Source organism: Lutra lutra, chromosome 15 (assembly GCF_902655055.1).
Source record: "Lutra lutra chromosome 15, mLutLut1.2, whole genome shotgun sequence".
Lineage (NCBI taxonomy): Eukaryota > Metazoa > Chordata > Mammalia > Carnivora > Mustelidae > Lutra > Lutra lutra.
Genome location: NC_062292.1, coordinates 2051697 through 2069967, shown reverse-complemented (window position 1 = coordinate 2069967; position 18271 = coordinate 2051697). Strand labels below are relative to the sequence as shown.

The window sequence follows — 18271 nt, the reverse complement described above, 5'->3', positions numbered from 1 at the left end:
CGTGCCGCTAGTTCCAGGGATGCCCTTGCGCGTACCAGCGGCCGGTCTCGGTACCAGACGCGCCCACGCACAGTCGCTCGCAATGAGGGGCGCGGCCCTCGGTGACTGCAGTCGCTTCCTGTAAATGGTGTCTTTCCCTCCCCAGAAAGAACTACAGTGCTTAGACTGGTTAGGGGGCCACTGGTTACTATTACAACCTTTTTATTTAAGAAGAGGTTAAATCGAGAATAGGGTGTCACCAGACTGTACTTATATGGTCCCTGGGAAGTTGGTTTCCAGTGCTCTGGTTTCCTAATCTGGAACCAGTAATCCTCCTCCTCTTCAGCGTCCCGCTGAGGGAAGTTCCTTTGCCTAGTGCAGGAGGGTTAGGCCCCTTTACATTCAGAAACGACTGGTCTCAGCAGCCTGCCCTTGGTTTCCTTTATCTCGCTGCAGGGAGAGTCTGAAGGCTGGGGAGACGAAGGGGAGCTGAACTGGGAAGATAATAACTGGTGACAACGGGTGTAACTTTAGGGAAAAGGATTTCCTTAAAAAAAAAAAAAAAAAAAAAAATCTAATACCTCAAAGCGGGCTCTGCAGACAAGAAAACCCAAAAGCCTCCGTTTTTGCCGACTGAAGCTCGAGCCCCCTGAGTGCTGGCTGGCGCCCCGCGGAGAGGCGCGGCGCTGGGTTCGTGGAGGAGGAGCCCGTGTGCGTCTGAGGCCAGTTTCTATGAAGAGCAGGTAGCTGCGCAAAGGCTGAAGTTACTGCTTTTTTCCAGGACGATTCCAAAAGAAAATAAACAACAAAAATTCCAGCTGATTAGCTTAATTTTGTGCCATTTCTTTGTCAGAAGAGTAAGCTTTATTACGAAATACAACTTACTGAAAAGGTTTTAGCTGTAAAGTATATAAATGATCTGAAATTACTGAGGTTTTCTTAGGCAGCTTATTTATTTGTCGACAGCTGCAGTGTCTGTGGCCCTGCGGGGACCCGGCGGTCCCCGACTGGGCCACACGGATTACATTGTACCAAAGTTCTTCCTGAGAAATCTCCCCCACCACCTGTTCTCTAAATGTCCAATAAAGACTATTTTCACTAGATTCAGCTTTACAAAAGTTATTTTATGTGTGTTAGAAAACGCAGGCATAGCTACGTCAGTACATTCACCTACAGAGTACAGTGTAGGATGGTGAAAATCGTACCTAGCTCTGTCTGGTGACCCGGTCCGGTCCATTCAAGAGCCACCCTAGAGTACGCGTCGTCTCAGCTCATCAATCCTTTCCTGGAGCATCTCCATCTTCAGTGGAAGCCAGTCTGGAGCCGGAGCCTTCTGGAGTAAGGACTCTACTGCCTCCAAGGCCCCTGATGCCGCCTGCAGCGCCGACCTGTACTCTTCTTCCAAGGGGAACTCCCGACGGGCTCTCTTTGCATCAGGCTGGCAAATGAGAACGACACGGGGTAAGTAATGCCATGATACCCATTCCCAAGATGATCCAGAACTTTCTTTTGGGACTTCAAAAACATAAATTTTATCATTGGCTCACAAGGGTAGGAGGGAACCACCATCCCTGTATCACCTAGAAAAACACATGAAGGTGTTTCTGGTTTGTCACAGTAATTCAGGGTGCTACTACCATTAGGGCTCAAGGACGCTAGGAATGCTGCCTGGGTTGGGTAATTTCCAGAGTGTTCTTTGGAAAGATCTCGTCCTGACAAAAAAAGCTGCAGGTATGGGTTTTCTACATGGTTCTGGTTTACTTTTTAATGCTACGTGCTATGGCCTTTCAGATGCTTTTCAACCCAATTCAGGAAGTCGTCAGGCTTTCTAACATCACTGCACCTGCGTGGGGATCGGGACCAAGATGTCTTCTGTAATCACAGTCTAACGAAGGAAGGTCATAAATTCTTGAAGGCTTATTTGGAGCAAAGCTATGTAATTTTTAGGCCTGAAATCTATAAAGTTGAATAGGTCTTGAAAACAAGTTACTCACATAGATGTACTTTCTTTACATAAGAATTGTAACTACAACTCACGAGAACATTGTTCCTCTCTCAAACTGCTCTTCTAAACACAGTCTGAGTGCCCAAAACAATATTTTGAATATCCTTAGTCGTATCAGATTTCTGCCGTTTAACAGGTAGACGTGCTTTCTAGATACTGCCAGAAGCTATTTAGGCCGATCTGATGAATGAAGCAAGGGATCAACCGAAACATTTTGGAAGGTGAGTTCATTGGTTCTCTGCAGTGGTTCCGAAACTACATTTGTATCTTCACTGGTCCAGATACATAACTTTCCCGAAGGTTACTATAAACAGTTGAAAGTCATACTGAAAGAGAAAATCTGTGGTATTTTTGTAGTCCCACCTCTGTTCTACGGTTGATAACCTTTCAGGAAGAAACAGAATTTTTTAAAGAGCAGCTACTGTAAAACAGGAGACTTTTACCTGTGTAGATCGATTTGATTATATTGTGACAGTCAATATGAGGCCAGAAGCCATACTAGTTTTTTTTTTACTTTTACCAGTAAGAAGGGGAGAATTTCTTCTCCTATCTGAAATGCAGTCCATACCTGTAGAGACGACCACTTTGCTGCTTCTACAGCAACTGTAGCAAAGTGTTCCCGGAAAATGCCTTTTTCCTGTTTCACACGTTCCACTCTGGCAACTGCAGTTTCGTCTACAAGCCCGGTCTGCCGCGGATCGTGACAAACCAAGTAAACAAGTAAAGACCAAGCAGATGTGATATTCAGAGAATGAGAAGGCTGGGGGCTCCTGGGGGGCTCAGTAAGCATCCGACTCTTGATTTCGACTCAGGTCAGATCTCAAGATCATGAGGTTGAGCCCCGCTTCAGGCTCCGTGCCAGGCACATGTACTCCACTTAAGATTCTCTCTCCCTCTACCCATCCTGCCCCCAACTAAAAAAAAAAAAAAAAGACCACGAATGTGCATGCATGTGTGTTGTGTTTGTGTTTAGGCTCCCGGTGTTAAACTATTCTGGCTTATTGGCCTGTGAGCTCGGCAAATTTTGGAAGTTGGACTCATCTGTAAATGCATTATCGTCGTGGAATCTGGATAAAATTACAGTGTTCTCCTTCCCTACAGAAAAGTTGAACTGTCATTTTTCCAGGTTTGGAAAAATGATGGTCTACTATGTGTAGGGTAAGAAACACAAAAACGTGCAACCACATACTTGATCGGGTATGTGGCGGCGGGTAATATACACGTGTGTACACACAGCCCAGCTTAATAACGGGCGTGGGATTATTAAAAATTAGTTAAGCATAATTCACTTTTTCTCGGTCTTCTAAATGTGTGGCTTAACTGTTCTACTAGGGCTACAATGAGCTCTTACCCTAAAACTAGCCCCAGATAAGCTGCATGGGGTACACAAACATGGGAGTCCAATGATGGAACAGTTTGGATCTAACTATAAAAACAGCTTCAAAATGTCACTGTTTGGAAAACTAGGTCTTCGTCTCTGCCCATGCAGCAAAGCCATGGCTAAAGTGTGTCTTAATTCAGGACACACACATGGGCCTCTCGGGCCTGCTGCCGCGCATGCAGTCTGACAGGAGCCATTTACAGTCCTCCCCCCCGCCCTGTGGGCCGAGGGGCTGCGGACGCTCCACTGCTGTGACTCGTCATAGGGGCCAGCTGTTTCATGTGCCACCTCGGTGCTGAGCACTATAAAAAATGTAAGCTAAGAGGATACTTAGTTACAATCCTACGATTTAAAAAAACAATGATAAAATCTGTGATGCTGCTATATTTTGATCTACAGAAATAAATACCTTCTCCAGAAAGGATACAACTTTGTTCCTTATGTCTTCAGAACGGAGACATTGTGGAACTATCTCTTCATGATTTGTTCCCTATTAAAAGATAAATGAGACCAATTTTAATGTATCTCAGCAGCTTGCAAAGACAACTCCGTACGTTGTAAGAGCTACCTTAATCAGAAAGGCAGCCAAAAAGAAAACAGTGCAAGAGGATACTCAAAAGACCACCAGCTCCTGGTTCCTTCAGGGAGCCTCGGGACCAGGCCGCGCTCTGCACGAGCACAGAGCACAGAGCTGGAGGCGTCTGTCACTTCTGCCCCGTCATCCTGATATCCTGGGCCCTTGAGGGCCAAAGGCGGGATGGCATAGCTCCAGGCAAGAGAAAAGGAGCATCCCATGGAGGCTCGCCTTCTCTGTGGCCCCCAGCTCACAGGTCCCTGTGTTCATCAACCTAACTCCTAAGTGACCGAGACAAAATGCATTATTCATTTCACACTCAAAAGTACGGTCTGGAAGACAGTGTCCAAGTTGACAGACCTGGTCTGAATGCCTGGTTCGGTTGTTCCTACTCTCCCAGGACCTTAGGAAACTACCTTCATTTCTCTATGCTCCGTTGTTAGATGGTACAAAAGAGATCATTGGTATTATCTCCTCCAAGGGAAAATTTTCATGAATAAGACCAAAAGTAGCTCAATCAATGTTTCTGGAATGTTTTAGAAAATCAAATAATACATTTTGGCGATCACTTTGATAGGTTGGTCTTATAATTACCTCTGCGAACTGAGTAAACGCCTCCAAGGAATGTTGTTCTACTATCCAATTCCTGTCAGCCAGCAGTAAGGCAAAAATAGAAGACAGGCTGGGCAGAAGTTTGTCCTAAAAGGAGAACCAAACCTTATTAACTAGAGGAAAACCTCAGTATCCTATTTTTTTTTTTTCCTTTTTCTAAAGATTTCATTTATCCACTTGACAGACAGAGACCACAAGCAGGCAGAGAGAGAGAGAGGAGGAAGCAGGCTCCCTGCAGAGCAGAAAGCCCGACGCGGGGCTCGATCCCAGGACCCCGGGACCATGACCTGAGCCGAAGGCAGAGGCTTTAACCCACTGAGCCACCCAGGCGCCCCACTCAGTATCCTATTCTTAATGTCAAGTTTCCCTAATTCTGTCCCAGTGAGCACGTACTGAAACATGTTAGGGCATGTCACTCCTTTGCATAAATGCTTCCAAGCTTCTCACTCCATTCAGAGTAAAACTCAAAGTCCTTAAGATGGCCTGCAAAGCCCCACTGTGTGAGCGTGGCCTCTGCTGGCCCCCCAGCGGATCAGATGCCTTCTCCTCTCACTACTGCCCCTGCGTGCGGGATGCCTGCCTGGCTGGCTCCCTCAGCTTCAGGATACTCACAGGTCACCTTGGTGTGGACACCACTGCCTATATCCCGTTTAAAACTGTGCCCCCACAAACACACTCTCCCCCTAATTCTCTCCACAGCACTCGCACTAACTGCTATGTCATGTCTTTATTCGTTGCCTTCTAGAGGCTGAGCGCGGGGCTTGATTAGTTTGGTTCATTAATGAATCCCCAGTGATTAAAACAGCACCTGACACATAGCAAAAACTCAGCAATTTTTTCTTGAATAAATAAATCTATCTTCAGGCTTTAAAATTAAGCCTCTTACATGCTGATGAATCCATCAACTTTTCAGGCCTCAATTTCACTCTGGGAATATGTAATTTCTGCTAATAAACCATCTGTTCCACAGATGCTGGGCCCACCAGGGTCCACAGTTACACATGAATGAAAGAGTACTCCGGAATTTATTTAATGGTAAAAAAGAAGATAGCTCAAATGCAAGTATCTTTGGAAACTTTAGTCTAGAGTTGAAAAACTGTCAACCTCTCCATTTCTTATATGAAAACAAACAGGATGGTATCATTTGCCTATAAATAAATGAGCCCTTTAGAAACTAGCCAGTTGTTTTTCTTTCAAAGATCCACTGAGATAATATCCATCATATTTTTGCTCCAGTTATGTGGAAAGGTCCTCATCAGTGAGCTGTTGCTTTTTTTTTTAAAGGATGTATTTATTTATTTGAGAGGGACAGAGTCTTACGCAGACTCCTCGCTGAACACAGACCCGACGTGGGCTCGATCTCAAGACCCTGAAATCACAACTGGAGCTGAAACCAAGAGTCAGACACTTACACAGCTGTGCCATTCAGGCGCCCCTCAGGGAGCTTTTTATAGTCTCGCCCATGGAGGTCAAAAAGAAAACAGTCAACGACCTAGAATTGCTGGATTCGACAGCACTGAGGAAGGCAAAACTCAGTTGAGGAGGAGGCTCTTTCACCGTGAGGTGGGTCTGAAAATTCAGAAGTGTGTGCAGGCCTGTATGGAATTACAGATGCTCTGCAACACTTTCAGAAATATGGTCTTAAAAACAAACAGGCTCCCTTTCATGGATGTAAAACTACGAGAACAACTTCGATAAATTTCCTCATTATATACTCTTTCATAAGAGACAAACATGTCTTTCTTCCTCAGGGACTGTGTGGTAAAGCCCAACTGGAAGGAGACTCTCCAACTACAGCCAACTCTCAATTATTTGTATGTCAAGATATGTTCTAACAAAAACAGACAAACAAACCAAAAAAAAAACACTTAAAATGAGTTCTATTTTGACAAAGTCACCATCTCTTCACAAAATACATTTTCCCCCAACTTTCACTGCCAACGATCCACAGAATTTCAAAAATTAAAAGTCGGAAAATTTTAGTAATTCTTACAAGGATCTTGTTAACACAGAACAAAAGAATTAAGAGTATTACCTGGAAAGCTTGAGGTATGAAAAACTTTCCTAGAGAAGATACAAAATCAAGCACTGCCAAACAAACATGGTCAGGAGGCTCTAATTTAAGCAGTGAAGTCTGCAAAGTTACTACCTAAAGTGGTAAAGATCAAAGAACAGTTATAAATGAAAGTAAGTATTTGTAGAGACATAAGACGATTCTGATGGGCATGTGGGGGAGGGAAACAACAAAACCAAACAGTCAAACGCTACGGAGCCTAAACATGCGGAATTTGAATAAAACGATCAAGTGGTGCACTTATCACAGTGTTCCTCCTACCAACTGCTGTAAAGAAAAAAAAAAAGTGCTCCTGAGAAACTATATACCAGTGCTCTTCTTTCAAATCCTTAAAAATTGTTTTGTATTTTAAATTCTAGTGAGGGAGGGTCACTATTTAAAGCAGGGATTGGCAAACTTTCTATGAAGGGCTAGTCGGTCAATATTTTAGGTTTTATAGGTAATGTGTTCCTTGCTGCATACTGTTTTTTTATTTTTTAATTTTTATTTCAGACCTTTGAAAATGTAAAAATCCTCTTTAGCTCTTGTCCTGTAAACAGGAGGGCAGAATCTAGCTAGGAAGCCAGAGTTCGCCAACCCCTGACTCAAAGGAACACAGAAAGTCGTCCATAAATGAAGCAATGCCTAAGTGAACAATTTAGTTATGCTGAAATTTCAGTAATTCATGTTACACATACAGTAATTTAAAATTATACCTACCCAGTATTTGTAATGCTAAGTTCTTAATGTACACAACCACTAACAAAGCTACTAAAACCAACCATTAATAGTTTCACTTTCCAGCATATAGGTCCTATGACAGGGTGTTATTTCTTCCATCATCTTCCTAAATAGGAGTTAGTTTTACCTCATAACTTTGTTTCTACACGTGCCTGCGAACTCCGGCCGGCTCTTGACTTGGGGGATCAGTTCTGCCCAGTACAGACTAATTCCGGAGCCTCTAACTTCAGGAAAGTGCCTTTTCCTGTTGCCTTTTCCTTTATCGGCTTAGAACCTCCAAAAGCAGGTCCTATCTAGGCATCATCAAAAGCGTCTCCTGACAGTGACCTCTGTTTTGCCTGTCCCAGCCATGCAAGCTGGGGGCCAGAGAGAAAACTCCGTAGTCCTCTTAACATCTAAATCATGTTATTTCTTCAAAGAAACAATGAGGATTACCCTTAAGTCCACATCGGTTATGTTCCATACTCCCACAGCCGCTGGAATGCCTTGAATGTGGGGTTCACACATGATCTATGACTCCTAACCCCAGGGATGTTCTGGAGCAGTTAAAAAAAAGTTCTGACTCTTCGGTATCAGGAGATAAGGAAGAACAGATTTAGGCTGAATCAATAGCGCCATATACGAACCACACTCTACTGGAAGAGCGAAAGAGACGAGGACCCCTCCCTAAGACGAGCAGATCTGTGACACTGAAGTTCAACAGGAAAGAAGTAACAAGCAAATTGAAGAAATCATTAAAAAGGACTGTTTGTAGAAAGCTATTTTAAGTCCTGTTTTTCCAATAATTTCCTCAGCAAACAAAGTATCAACTAGCTTATTGTTCTTACCTGACTTATCAGATGAGGATCTAGAGTCTGAACGAAAAATCCCAATAGTGGAAGTAAAAGACTAAGCGTCTGCTGAACGTGCGGCTGACCTGTTACCTTAAATAGGGAACACAAAATAGTTTGGTGAGGATTTCCAATTACATGAAAATAGCAACCTTTTAGGGAGCATTTAATATATCCCAGGCAACCTGCTATGTGCTTTATACTACCTCGCATACACCTTAGAACCTAATGAAGTAGAACTTTACTCACTTTACTAATAATTAAGAAAACGGGGGAAAGAGGTTAAATAATTTGTTCAAGATCACAAGACAGGACATTTTTTTTTTTTAAGATTTTTATTTATTTATTTGACAGAGAGAGATCACAAGCAGGCAGAGAGTCAGGCAGAGAGAGAGGAGGAAGCAGGCTCCCTGCTGAGCAGAGAGCCCGATGCGGGACTCGATCCCAGGACCCCGAGACCACGACCTGAGCCGAAGGCAGCGGCTTAACCCACTGAGCCACCCAGGCGCCCCTCACAAGACAGGAAATTTAATGCAGGTGGAGATCTAGTTACTTCTGTTTGCCGCTGAGAAACTTGTGTATGCCTCAGTGTTCTTAAAATTCCATTTCTCTTCCCTATAACTATTGTTTCTATCGTAGTATTATAAGCTACATCACCGGCAGAGAATCCTCAGGGAGTACTCACTGAATGACTGGTGGGCACTGGGGAAAACTCCAGGCAGAAGACTGCAGAAGGGAAACTGAATTCTACATAAACTTTAATGATAAAACATTAATCCGCAAAACCATTTCTATGGTTTACCAAAAGTGTGAATGTTGCCTTCAGCTTCCAGTGGCTGGCACTACTTAGTCAAAGGAAACACATATCATATTTAGATTTTTAAACTAAATGTCATTTGTAAACTGCAGTAATCTGTGGGAACGCAGCATCCGAACTCTAACCTGGTCATCCCCCGGCCTTCTGCCACGGCTAGGGAAGAGGAACATGAACCAGCCGGAGCCACTCCCTTGCCCCTGCCACCTTTAAGCCGAGTCCCTCCCCACTGCCCAAAGGATTGTATGGAAGACCATGGAATCACAGAAACAGGCCACACTAGCCCAAAAGAGGAGAGAAACAATGGGAGAAGAAATTTGCTTTTTTAAGTAGGGTCCGAATGGTCATGAAAATAGCTGAACTGTCACTGTTACTCTACTAGGTTCCGGTTTTACTAATGTAATTCTGTCAAACTCAGAACTGGCTGGAGAGTACAAATAGGTATTTTAAGTTCTAATCACAAGTTCTACCAAGCCCCTAAAGAAATTACATACATTTTACTCTACAGGGTATTTCGGGACTATGCTCTTTCTTCAGTATTTTATTTGTTCTTCAGGGAAATAATCAGTTGCTTTCCTTACCAGGTTAGTGTTTAAAAAAGCCCAGAGCTGACTCCCAGTCTCCATAACCGCAGTTTGCTGTGGAATATCCAGAGCTTCACGGGCGGAATTACACGCAGCAAGCAACGCAGACAGCAGCGTGTTCTAAAGGGGGAGAAACAGGGAGGAGTCCGAGGTCAGACCCCAGTCTAAAGGAGCTGAGGCCGCAGGCGTTATGAGTTACTGTAACCTTCCTAAAGGCCCATGTCCAATTTATATTCTGAGACCCAAAGCCATCTTTTCAGCTACTTAATACAACATTATTTTATTAGAGCTGGTTTTCCTCATACCCAGAAACATTTGCTTCATTTTCTAAATATTTTTTCCTCTTAGGTTAAAATTTAGTATTAAAATGGAAACAGCATTGTATTTTAATAAATAGGCTCAATCAAACGGTCAGTAGCTCAAGCTAATTTAGAAAGTTCATCAACTAAAAATTCTATTGTTTTTCACATTATGCAGCTAGCAATCTTTTAACATGACTAGATTTTTATTGTTGCTCTTGTTTTATAATGTCTTTAAAATTCCTCAGCAACACTGCATTTAATAAGCAAATACAAAACTTGAGAAGTATACTTATCTAGATTTAAAACAAGACGACCTTTTCTAGATTCACTCCCCTTCATATATCGAATCTTTCTCTGACTGGCCAGGAGTGGGGGTGTTGGGGGACAGTGGGAGTAAAGTGAAGGCCGTGTGGAAATGGAGTGATTAGTAACAACGCCTTTAATCCATTATACTTCAACAACACTTAAGTTTCAGTGGTTCCCGTACAGCTTCTTATTTAAGATTTAAAGTTGTAGTGAGGGCAAGGATATATTCAATTTTAGAAAATAGGTACATTACTTTCCCTAATACAAAAGATTTTTTATCTTCGACTACAAAAAATCAGTACACAGTAAATGTAAAACCTGAACAATTTAACCTACTTTTAACTAGCTGTTTAACAGTTTTCTCAAAATAAGTGCACATAAAAACTTGTATTCCCTTTGCGTATATGTTTTTAAATTATCTTGATAATTATCATCAGATGCCATTATATAACAGTATCAGAACATTTACACTCAGTGTGGAGATAAAAGCCTTCAGAAAACCCTGACCTCCTAATTTAAAATTGCAAATAGGCCCCTAACCCCTTGAATGCCCTGTCCCCATCCCTGTTTTTCTCCACTTACTGCAAGCTGATACAACATACTTATACACATATTTATTACTTATTTTACTGTCCACAGCTGAGTTACAGTGACAACTCATGAGAAAAAAAAAACTTCTCTTTTGTTCCCTGATGCCTGGAACAGCGCGTGGCACGTAAGAGCACTCAAAATATGTTTGTTGGGTGAATGAATGAACAAAGGAGGAAATGAAACTAAACTGGAAAATTCAACCACATGTACTATAGTCAATTTTTTCAGTAAACTTTAAAAAACCATGTTCTTCTTTACTTCTCACAGATGAATTTCTTTTCTATTTCATTATTTTAAGAGGGAGTATTCTAAATGAAAAGTTACATAAAGGCTCAGAACAGATGTGTATAAAATGGGGATTGTGTTTTATCAAATAGAAGAATCATGTCTGGGGCGCCTGGGTGGTTCAGTCGGGTAAGCAGCTACCTTCAGCTCAGGCCGTGATCCCAGGGTGCTGGAACTGAGCCCCACATAGGGCCCCTTGCTCAGTGGGGAGCCTGCTTCTCCCCGGACTGCCATTTCCCCGCTTGTGCTTACTCTCTCCTTCTCTGTGTCAGATAAAGAAAATCTTGGGGAAAAAAAGTCTGCCTAATCTAATGATGTGTCAGCAAAAATACTACAAATATTTTATAACAGGTTTCATCTTGGTCTAGTGTGTCTTAACTACAGTCTCCCTGCCCCCCAATATAATTTACATCAGTCAAGATAACAGTAAGTTTCTCATAGACCCCTTTAAAACAGAAATCTGAAAATCCTGCTAGTTTCTAACCTGAGGGCAGAGACCGTATCTTATTAATAGCCCATCACCAGTACCTTGTACTAGTACGAGTACTAGTACTGGTACCTTGAGCCGTGCTCAGTAAATAGCTGCTAAATGAATCAAATCCATTAAAATTCTTGTTTTACCAAAGATTCAAGTTCTCCCCAAGTCCGGCTACTGCTGAGCCATTCCTGACACCGTGCAGTCCCAACTCTGGTGACGTCATGTACCGTTTGCTTCTGCAGCTCAGCGGGTAACGCCTGGAGGGAAATACACTGCCAGAGAGGCAGGTTTTCTGCTGCTTTGGGGGAAAACTTCTGGACAAACTCCACCTGAAACAAATTGAAGTGTAACGTGAGACAACCTGATGATCGGATGCACAAAAGCTAAATATTCACTCCGTGTTTTATGTTTTTAAGAAGTTTTTAACTGAGTAATAATATCACAAGTACCAGACCACGGCAAGCAAAGGAACACACACTATCATTTTTGCTGTCGTCGCATTTGTTTGCAAAGTGAAAAACACAGTTTAAATGGAACGTGATACAAAGATACTGAGAAATGTTAAAAATAATGCATTTCATTATTAGTCAACCAGCTATTTTTATCCTATTATCTTCCTAAGAACTTTTGTGCTTGTGACCTTGTTCAGCTGAGTCCAAAGTAATATTCCAAAATATGCCAAAAGACTGATCTGGTAACCCTAGTGGCTGTTATCTCAGCTGACTAGAACAGAGGACCTTAAGAAAGAAGCAAAGGTCATAGGTTTGATTTTCCACTGGGCTAGCTGGCTCTGCTCTCAGACCACACACAAAATTGGTTTCACAAATCAGCCCGGGGCAGTGTGGCTGGCAAATCTATTCTACCGCTGAAATAATTCAAAGCCTTTGCCAAGTTAACAGAAAAACAGCACTGTTTTGTTAAAATGAGGCATCAGCAGACAAACTAAAAACAGAACACAAAAGTTTAAAAGAAAAACACCAAAAACAGTTTAAATGTTAGTTTCCAGTAGAAAAACAGCAAAAGTACTATTGCACTTAATTTCTGAATTAACGATAATCTAGGAAGTATATAATGTAATTTTTAAGTACAAGAATTTATAGTATCCCAAATCTGCTTGATAAATGACAAATTCCTATGTTAAGAAAAACCCACTGTATTAAATTTGACAATGAAATCTTCCTATGTTTTATATACTATATTTATATTTGAATTTTGTTAGCCAAAATTATTTAGCTATCAAAACCAAGGGGAAATTGTGTGGCTATCCACTGGAATAGCTCTTAGAGCCAGAAAAATGGACCCTAGAGGAGCTACGTGTCTATTATAACACGCTGCTTTATTCGTGAAACGAAACTGCTTCATCAAAGCCAAGAGAATTGCGCCAACTGATAAACATCAGTTGAACATGACCTTTCTTTATAATAAAATCCAACGAAAGTGAATGAACTAGTTCCTTCCCCAAAATAGAAATGATAAATAATGGTGCCCTGGAAAACAGAGGAGGGTAGGCACTGACAAACTTCGTTATGTACAAAGAGTGATCCATTTACTATTCTGAGTTTGAAAACCCTGGTCTCAACACAATTTTCAGTATTTAAAGCCACCAGTGTCAACAGAGGTCCATAGCGAGTGAAGTCTAAGTGAGTAATCCCAGAGAATCAGAACTTCTCTCCTTTAAAGTGAGGAGAGAGAATACAAGAGTGGGCTTAACATGCAAATAATTGCCGTACTTTTTACTTTCCATAAAAACAGTAGCACAACTAATAGTGTACTTAAACCAGGTATATTAAATCCTTTCCTCTTAGGTAACGCTGTACTTTTGCTTGTTTCTATAAACAGAAATACTACCAATAGTTACACACTAAAGAAATAATAGGATATCAGTAACTTCTCTCCATATAGAAAAAGAAACACATTCTAATCTCCCTATTTATACTAGCATTTCCCCCAAATTATTACCACACTTTTTTGTAAAGTAAAACATCACTGTGCTGGGATTCACTGTTTTCATATATGTAAACGCTGCATCACTGATACAAAAATCTGGGGTTTTATTTCACTTTTTAAAAAGATACCATCTTGTGTGCAAAGGAATAATTATTTCTAGCTTCATTACTTGCCTCTCCTTTGCTGCAGGCCCTGCTCTCTCCCCGCACTCCTGCCCCAGCCGCCTCTCCACCTTCCCCAACCTAGAGCCTGCATCGAAAATGCCTCCATCTCCAACAGCTTCCCCCGGTCCTACCTATTCCCATCCTGCAGCTCTCCAGAAACGATCTTCTAAGCTATGAACACCCAACACAACCTCTCTGTGCCCGTCTGGGTGCTCATTACGTACCACCGTCCACTACGAGCACGTTCATAAATTTATAACTTCTACTAGAATGTATGTTTTTTCTGGGATCATGATCTAGTACAGTGGTTTCCAAGTTTTTTATTTTAAACACTAATCGCTATTAAAAATGAACGAGCAAGCTTTATGCATGTAAAGAAAGCAAGCAGATTTCATACGGTTCAAAGGAGTAAGGAGGCAGAGCCAACAACCCACACACAGAGGAGGCCCCAAAGCAACGACAGGAAAAGGACCTGAAGGCGACACTGGGGCAGTGGGAAGTGCAGCTTCCGGAGTGAGCGAGGTCTGGCTTGGACCCCACCTCGCCCATCATCACGGGGAGTTTGCAGACATTCTTTTACTGCCCTAAGCTGCTGTTTCTTCATCGTAGACGAACATCATCCACATACCCCGCAGGCTGACACAGGAAGCCCAGAACCGAAGTGTCTAGAGCACAGCCCAGTTCTTACTGTTGTCCGTCCCCTCCCTTCAGGGAGAAGGGAGCGCAGCGCCGGGCAGAAGAACGAACGCTTGTGCGGTGCTCCCTTCAAGCAGCTTACGTTCCAGGCCTCCCCACATCTCAGGTTAGTCTCTCAGGTTTAGGATAAACCAACACCCAAGGACTCTCAGACAAGAATTCAAATTTAGGTATGTCCGTTTAAATTTTAACACTGTAACTTGACCAGGAAATCAGTATTTGATAACTGAAGAAAAAAATTCAATGTGACCCCTCAAATATCTACAACACATATACCTGATAGCCTCAACTACTTGGAAAAACTTAGAACTGAGGAGTATCCAAGAGATCTCTAAAATAAACTGGAGGTTGTTTATATCAAAGTTCCTAGATCTCACTGAGAGGTCATTCATTCTGAGTTGTATTATTCTAAACGTTAAAATTTCACAACAACCCTGGGAAAAGAATAATTTTATTCTCATTTAACAAATAAGAAAGCGGAGGTTATCCCTCTGTGAGGACAACATACCAGGAACCAGGCACAAGTGTTTGAGAAGAGAATAAAAGGTATTAAAATTCGAAGGGATATGCAACAGACAACTCTTTCGGAGTTTGGGAGGGGAGCACATTAGCCCTTACATATTTTCTAGAGGGCTAGTAGGTGGGTCTAGTGTGCTTTAAGCCTCGGAACAACCTGCAAGGAAGACGGCTCGGAGGCTGGCATGGCTTCTCTGGTGCCCGACCAACCCCTCTCGGGCAGAAAGGCTGACACGGACCTGAGGCAAATTCTCTACTGACAAGTAACTCCCGGGGCACCTGGGTGACTCAGTTCCTCCACCGACTCTTGATTTCAGCTCAGGACAGATCTCAGGGTTGCGAGATTAAGCCCCAGGTCAGGCTCTGTGCTGGGCGGGCGCCGGCTTGAGATTCCACCCTCTGCCCTTCCTCCCCTCGGCACACCTGCTCTCTAATGAATAAATAAAAAAAAATAAAAATAACAGCAAGCACTCCCAGTATTTACTGAGCACCCTTCTAAGCATGGCACTATGCTACATATTTTGTATATATGACTTCCAAGTCCTAACAAAAGTTTTCAAATAGTTAACACCGATCACTCTGTAGACAGGGAACCAAGTTCAGAAACTTCCCTGAGGTCACGGTAAGACCAGATTCAAACCAGAAGATTCAAACCCCCTTCACTAACCTAGTGGCTCCCAAGCTTGTGTCTGTGTCAGAATCATACAGGAATTTAACGACAATCACGCCACGACTGACAGCGTGCATCATCCAGCTTTAGCAAGAATCCTGCTGAGTCAACCTGGAAAGCACTCCCAGCCTCGGTGTGTGTCCAGCAAGAAACTTCCCTGCCAGTTTAGCAAGAACTACCGCCTCAGCCCCGACATTTTTCCTCTTAGTAATTTGCACCCATCGACCTACACGTTGCTCCTTCATTATAGTCCCTAATAGGCTACGTTATATTCAGGCTTGAGCCCAGTTTTACACTGAGGCCTCTTTCCCCTACATCAAGAATCCCAGGATAAAACCCACTTTTATCACTGTATGGCTCTGGTTTTTCTTTAACAACATCAAAATCTAAACACATCTAAAAGCAATAAGCAAAGTAATCAACAGGTCAAAAACTGATGCTCAGATCATATCAACATTTAAATGTGGAATAAATGGGGCAGTGGGAAGCCTTCAAAGAGTCTGAATCCTTTTCTCAGCAGATGCTCAAGGACAGTGACTAAGATATGTCCTTGCCTGTTGGGGTGGGGCCATGAAGAAGAAGAGTCGCCTCAACAGTATGGACAGGTTGGTGAGCTGGTAGCATTCTCCGGGGCAAGATTTTATCTGGGAAAAGACAGAAGAGGAGAGACTGAATTAAAATCGTGGCTTTTACAAGCTTTTATATGCTAAAATAAATAGCAGTTAATAAACAGTTTCTGAGACAGAAGATTATAAGTTATTTAGATTTTTAATGTAGAGCCGTTCTTTGTTTTTCTTCCATTAACCTAGATTAACTTTTATAATGAAAAAGCAATTTGACATTGTATCTATAAACAACCCTCAGGAATTTCTATTTCGGATTACCATTTGGATGATAACTTGATATGTTAATCTTCTTACTCAAAGACAACTCATGGAATTTTTTTTAAGATCTAAGCACAGTAGTGCAGAAGTGAATATAACTCTAGATATTAGCTCCATTAAAAGATTTTATAAGCTCAATTTTCTATAGATCAATTCCTATCATAATACACTAGGAGAGCTTTTACTTAATTAAATGTTTTTTATTTGAAGAAGATAATCTAACATAAAAATTACCTGGACCGGTCTTGTACAAGACATGTTAAGGGCTTAGAAGTGGGTACATGCTCCAGACGATTAGCCATGGAGACATACATTCCAGCTGTGAGGTTATTACACACTTCCCTGGATTTAGTCTACAACATCTTTAAACAATAAACTAAGAAATGTATGACATAATAGCTACTAAAAAACGAAGGACAAATGGACCCAGATGAGATCTTTATAAAAGGCCAGGGACAAAAAAAACAAAAACATGTCCATATCATATGGAATATATCAAGCATCTCAGAATTTAAAAGCAAAGGTCAACATTGAAAAAATTAAAATAAATCATCACTAAATCATTTTCTCTCTGTAGCTATTTACAAAGCATGACTTCTTTCCCCAAAGGCATCAATCACTGTCACATTTAGTCCCTCTCAAATCATTCTGAGATAACAAAATCAAGAGGCAGCTTGTCTAAGTCACTTTAAGGAAAAAAAAACAAAAACAAAAAACAAACCTCTCAGTAATCCACATTACAACTAACTCTTTTCTTATTTTCTACTTTGTGTTCAATTTTAAATTTACTCTTCATTAACCTAGTCTTTCTTTTCTAAAACAATTAATAGAACTCTGTAAGATTTTGACAGTATGAAACAATTTCCCTAGTTTGACAGTTTCTGGCACATCTTTCTCAATAGCATCAGCATTAAGGGACAGGAAAGAAACTGTCAAAAAAATTTATCTACCATACTATCTGTCCTTTTGATATTCACATTCTTCAAGATTATCATATCCCTAAATGAACTGCCTGTAAAGTGAGTTATTTTTTTTTTTTAAAGATTTTATTTATTTATTTGACAGACAGAGATCACAAGTAGGCAGAGAGGCAGGCAGAGAGAGAGGGAAGTAGCCTCCCCGCTGAGCAGAGAGCCCGATGCGGGGCTCGATCCCAGGACCCTGAGATCAGGACCTGAGCCGAAGGCAGTGGTTTAACACACTGAGCCACCCAGGTGCCCTAAAGTGAGTATTTTAGACCTTGTAATTCTACTCACCAGCTGAGCCACTATGGTGACATGGTGTGCACAGAGTTCAGCAGTCCCGTATCTGTGATACAAGAGAAGATTATCTTTCCAAAGTAATTTTTACAAGTATTGAGAAAACCAAGGTGATGAACTTCCAAAAAGCAATAAATATTCTAAGCCGCAATTTCTCCATGGCCAGGAACACCACAATATACAAAACCACCTGAGCAACAGTTACTCACTGACTTCAACCACAGAAGGAAAGAGGGAGCCTGGTTCCTGATTTAATGCTATGATACGAAATCAAACCATTTTGAGGAGCTACTAAGGGATTATCGAGACAAAATTTTTCTATAAACTTACAAGTATAAAACATCATTTACTGTCAATTACTACTATAAATCAATCCAAAAACCAAAAAAGCACACTGTACCGGGAAAGGAAGCACCATGCATCCATAGCTAACAGAGACGTGATCATATTAGCACTGAGCACAGCATTCAACAGAGCAACATCCTAATGAAAAACAGAAAGTTCATGATACATTACTATTCACATTACATTTCTCAGAACAATCAAACACCATCACAATCCAAGTAACAACAGAACCTCGGTGAGAAGGCTCAACTTTCT

General features: G+C 41.6%; 2 protein-coding genes across 13 annotated transcripts in view; one reads left to right on the top strand and one right to left on the bottom strand.

The window, feature by feature from the left end:
• The window catches only part of SCYL3 (SCY1 like pseudokinase 3), a 43596-nt gene extending 42514 nt beyond the window's left edge, over positions 1 to 1082 (top strand). For all 6 annotated transcript variants that reach the window (XM_047704345.1, XM_047704347.1, XM_047704348.1 and 3 more), the window contains one exon: positions 436 to 1082. In XM_047704345.1, the coding sequence (XP_047560301.1) occupies positions 436 to 495 (60 nt within the window). In that variant the 3' untranslated portion in view covers positions 496 to 1082. The remainder of the gene's footprint in view (positions 1 to 435) is intronic.
• FIRRM (FIGNL1 interacting regulator of recombination and mitosis) overlaps positions 600 to 18271 on the bottom strand; it is a 50496-nt gene continuing 32824 nt past the window's right edge. The window contains exons 14-25 of one of the 7 annotated variants that reach the window (XR_007122996.1): positions 18072 to 18154; positions 17669 to 17720; positions 16083 to 16172; positions 11679 to 11864; positions 9571 to 9693; positions 8173 to 8268; positions 6587 to 6700; positions 4534 to 4638; positions 3775 to 3855; positions 2553 to 2672; positions 1150 to 1417; positions 600 to 749 (exon numbers count right to left, since the gene is read on the bottom strand). Coding sequence is in view for 3 of the 7 variants with exons in the window: in XM_047704331.1 (XP_047560287.1) it covers positions 1229 to 1417; positions 2553 to 2672; positions 3775 to 3855; positions 4534 to 4638; positions 6587 to 6700; positions 8173 to 8268; positions 9571 to 9693; positions 11679 to 11864; positions 16083 to 16172; positions 17669 to 17720; positions 18072 to 18154 (1239 nt within the window). In the remaining 4 variants the exon portion in view is untranslated. The remainder of the gene's footprint in view (positions 750 to 1149; positions 1418 to 2552; positions 2673 to 3774; positions 3856 to 4533; positions 4639 to 6586; positions 6701 to 8172; positions 8269 to 9570; positions 9694 to 11678; positions 11865 to 16082; positions 16173 to 17668; positions 17721 to 18071; positions 18155 to 18271) is intronic. The other 6 variants (XR_007122995.1, XR_007122998.1, XR_007122997.1 and 3 more) reach the window with 6 other exon arrangements.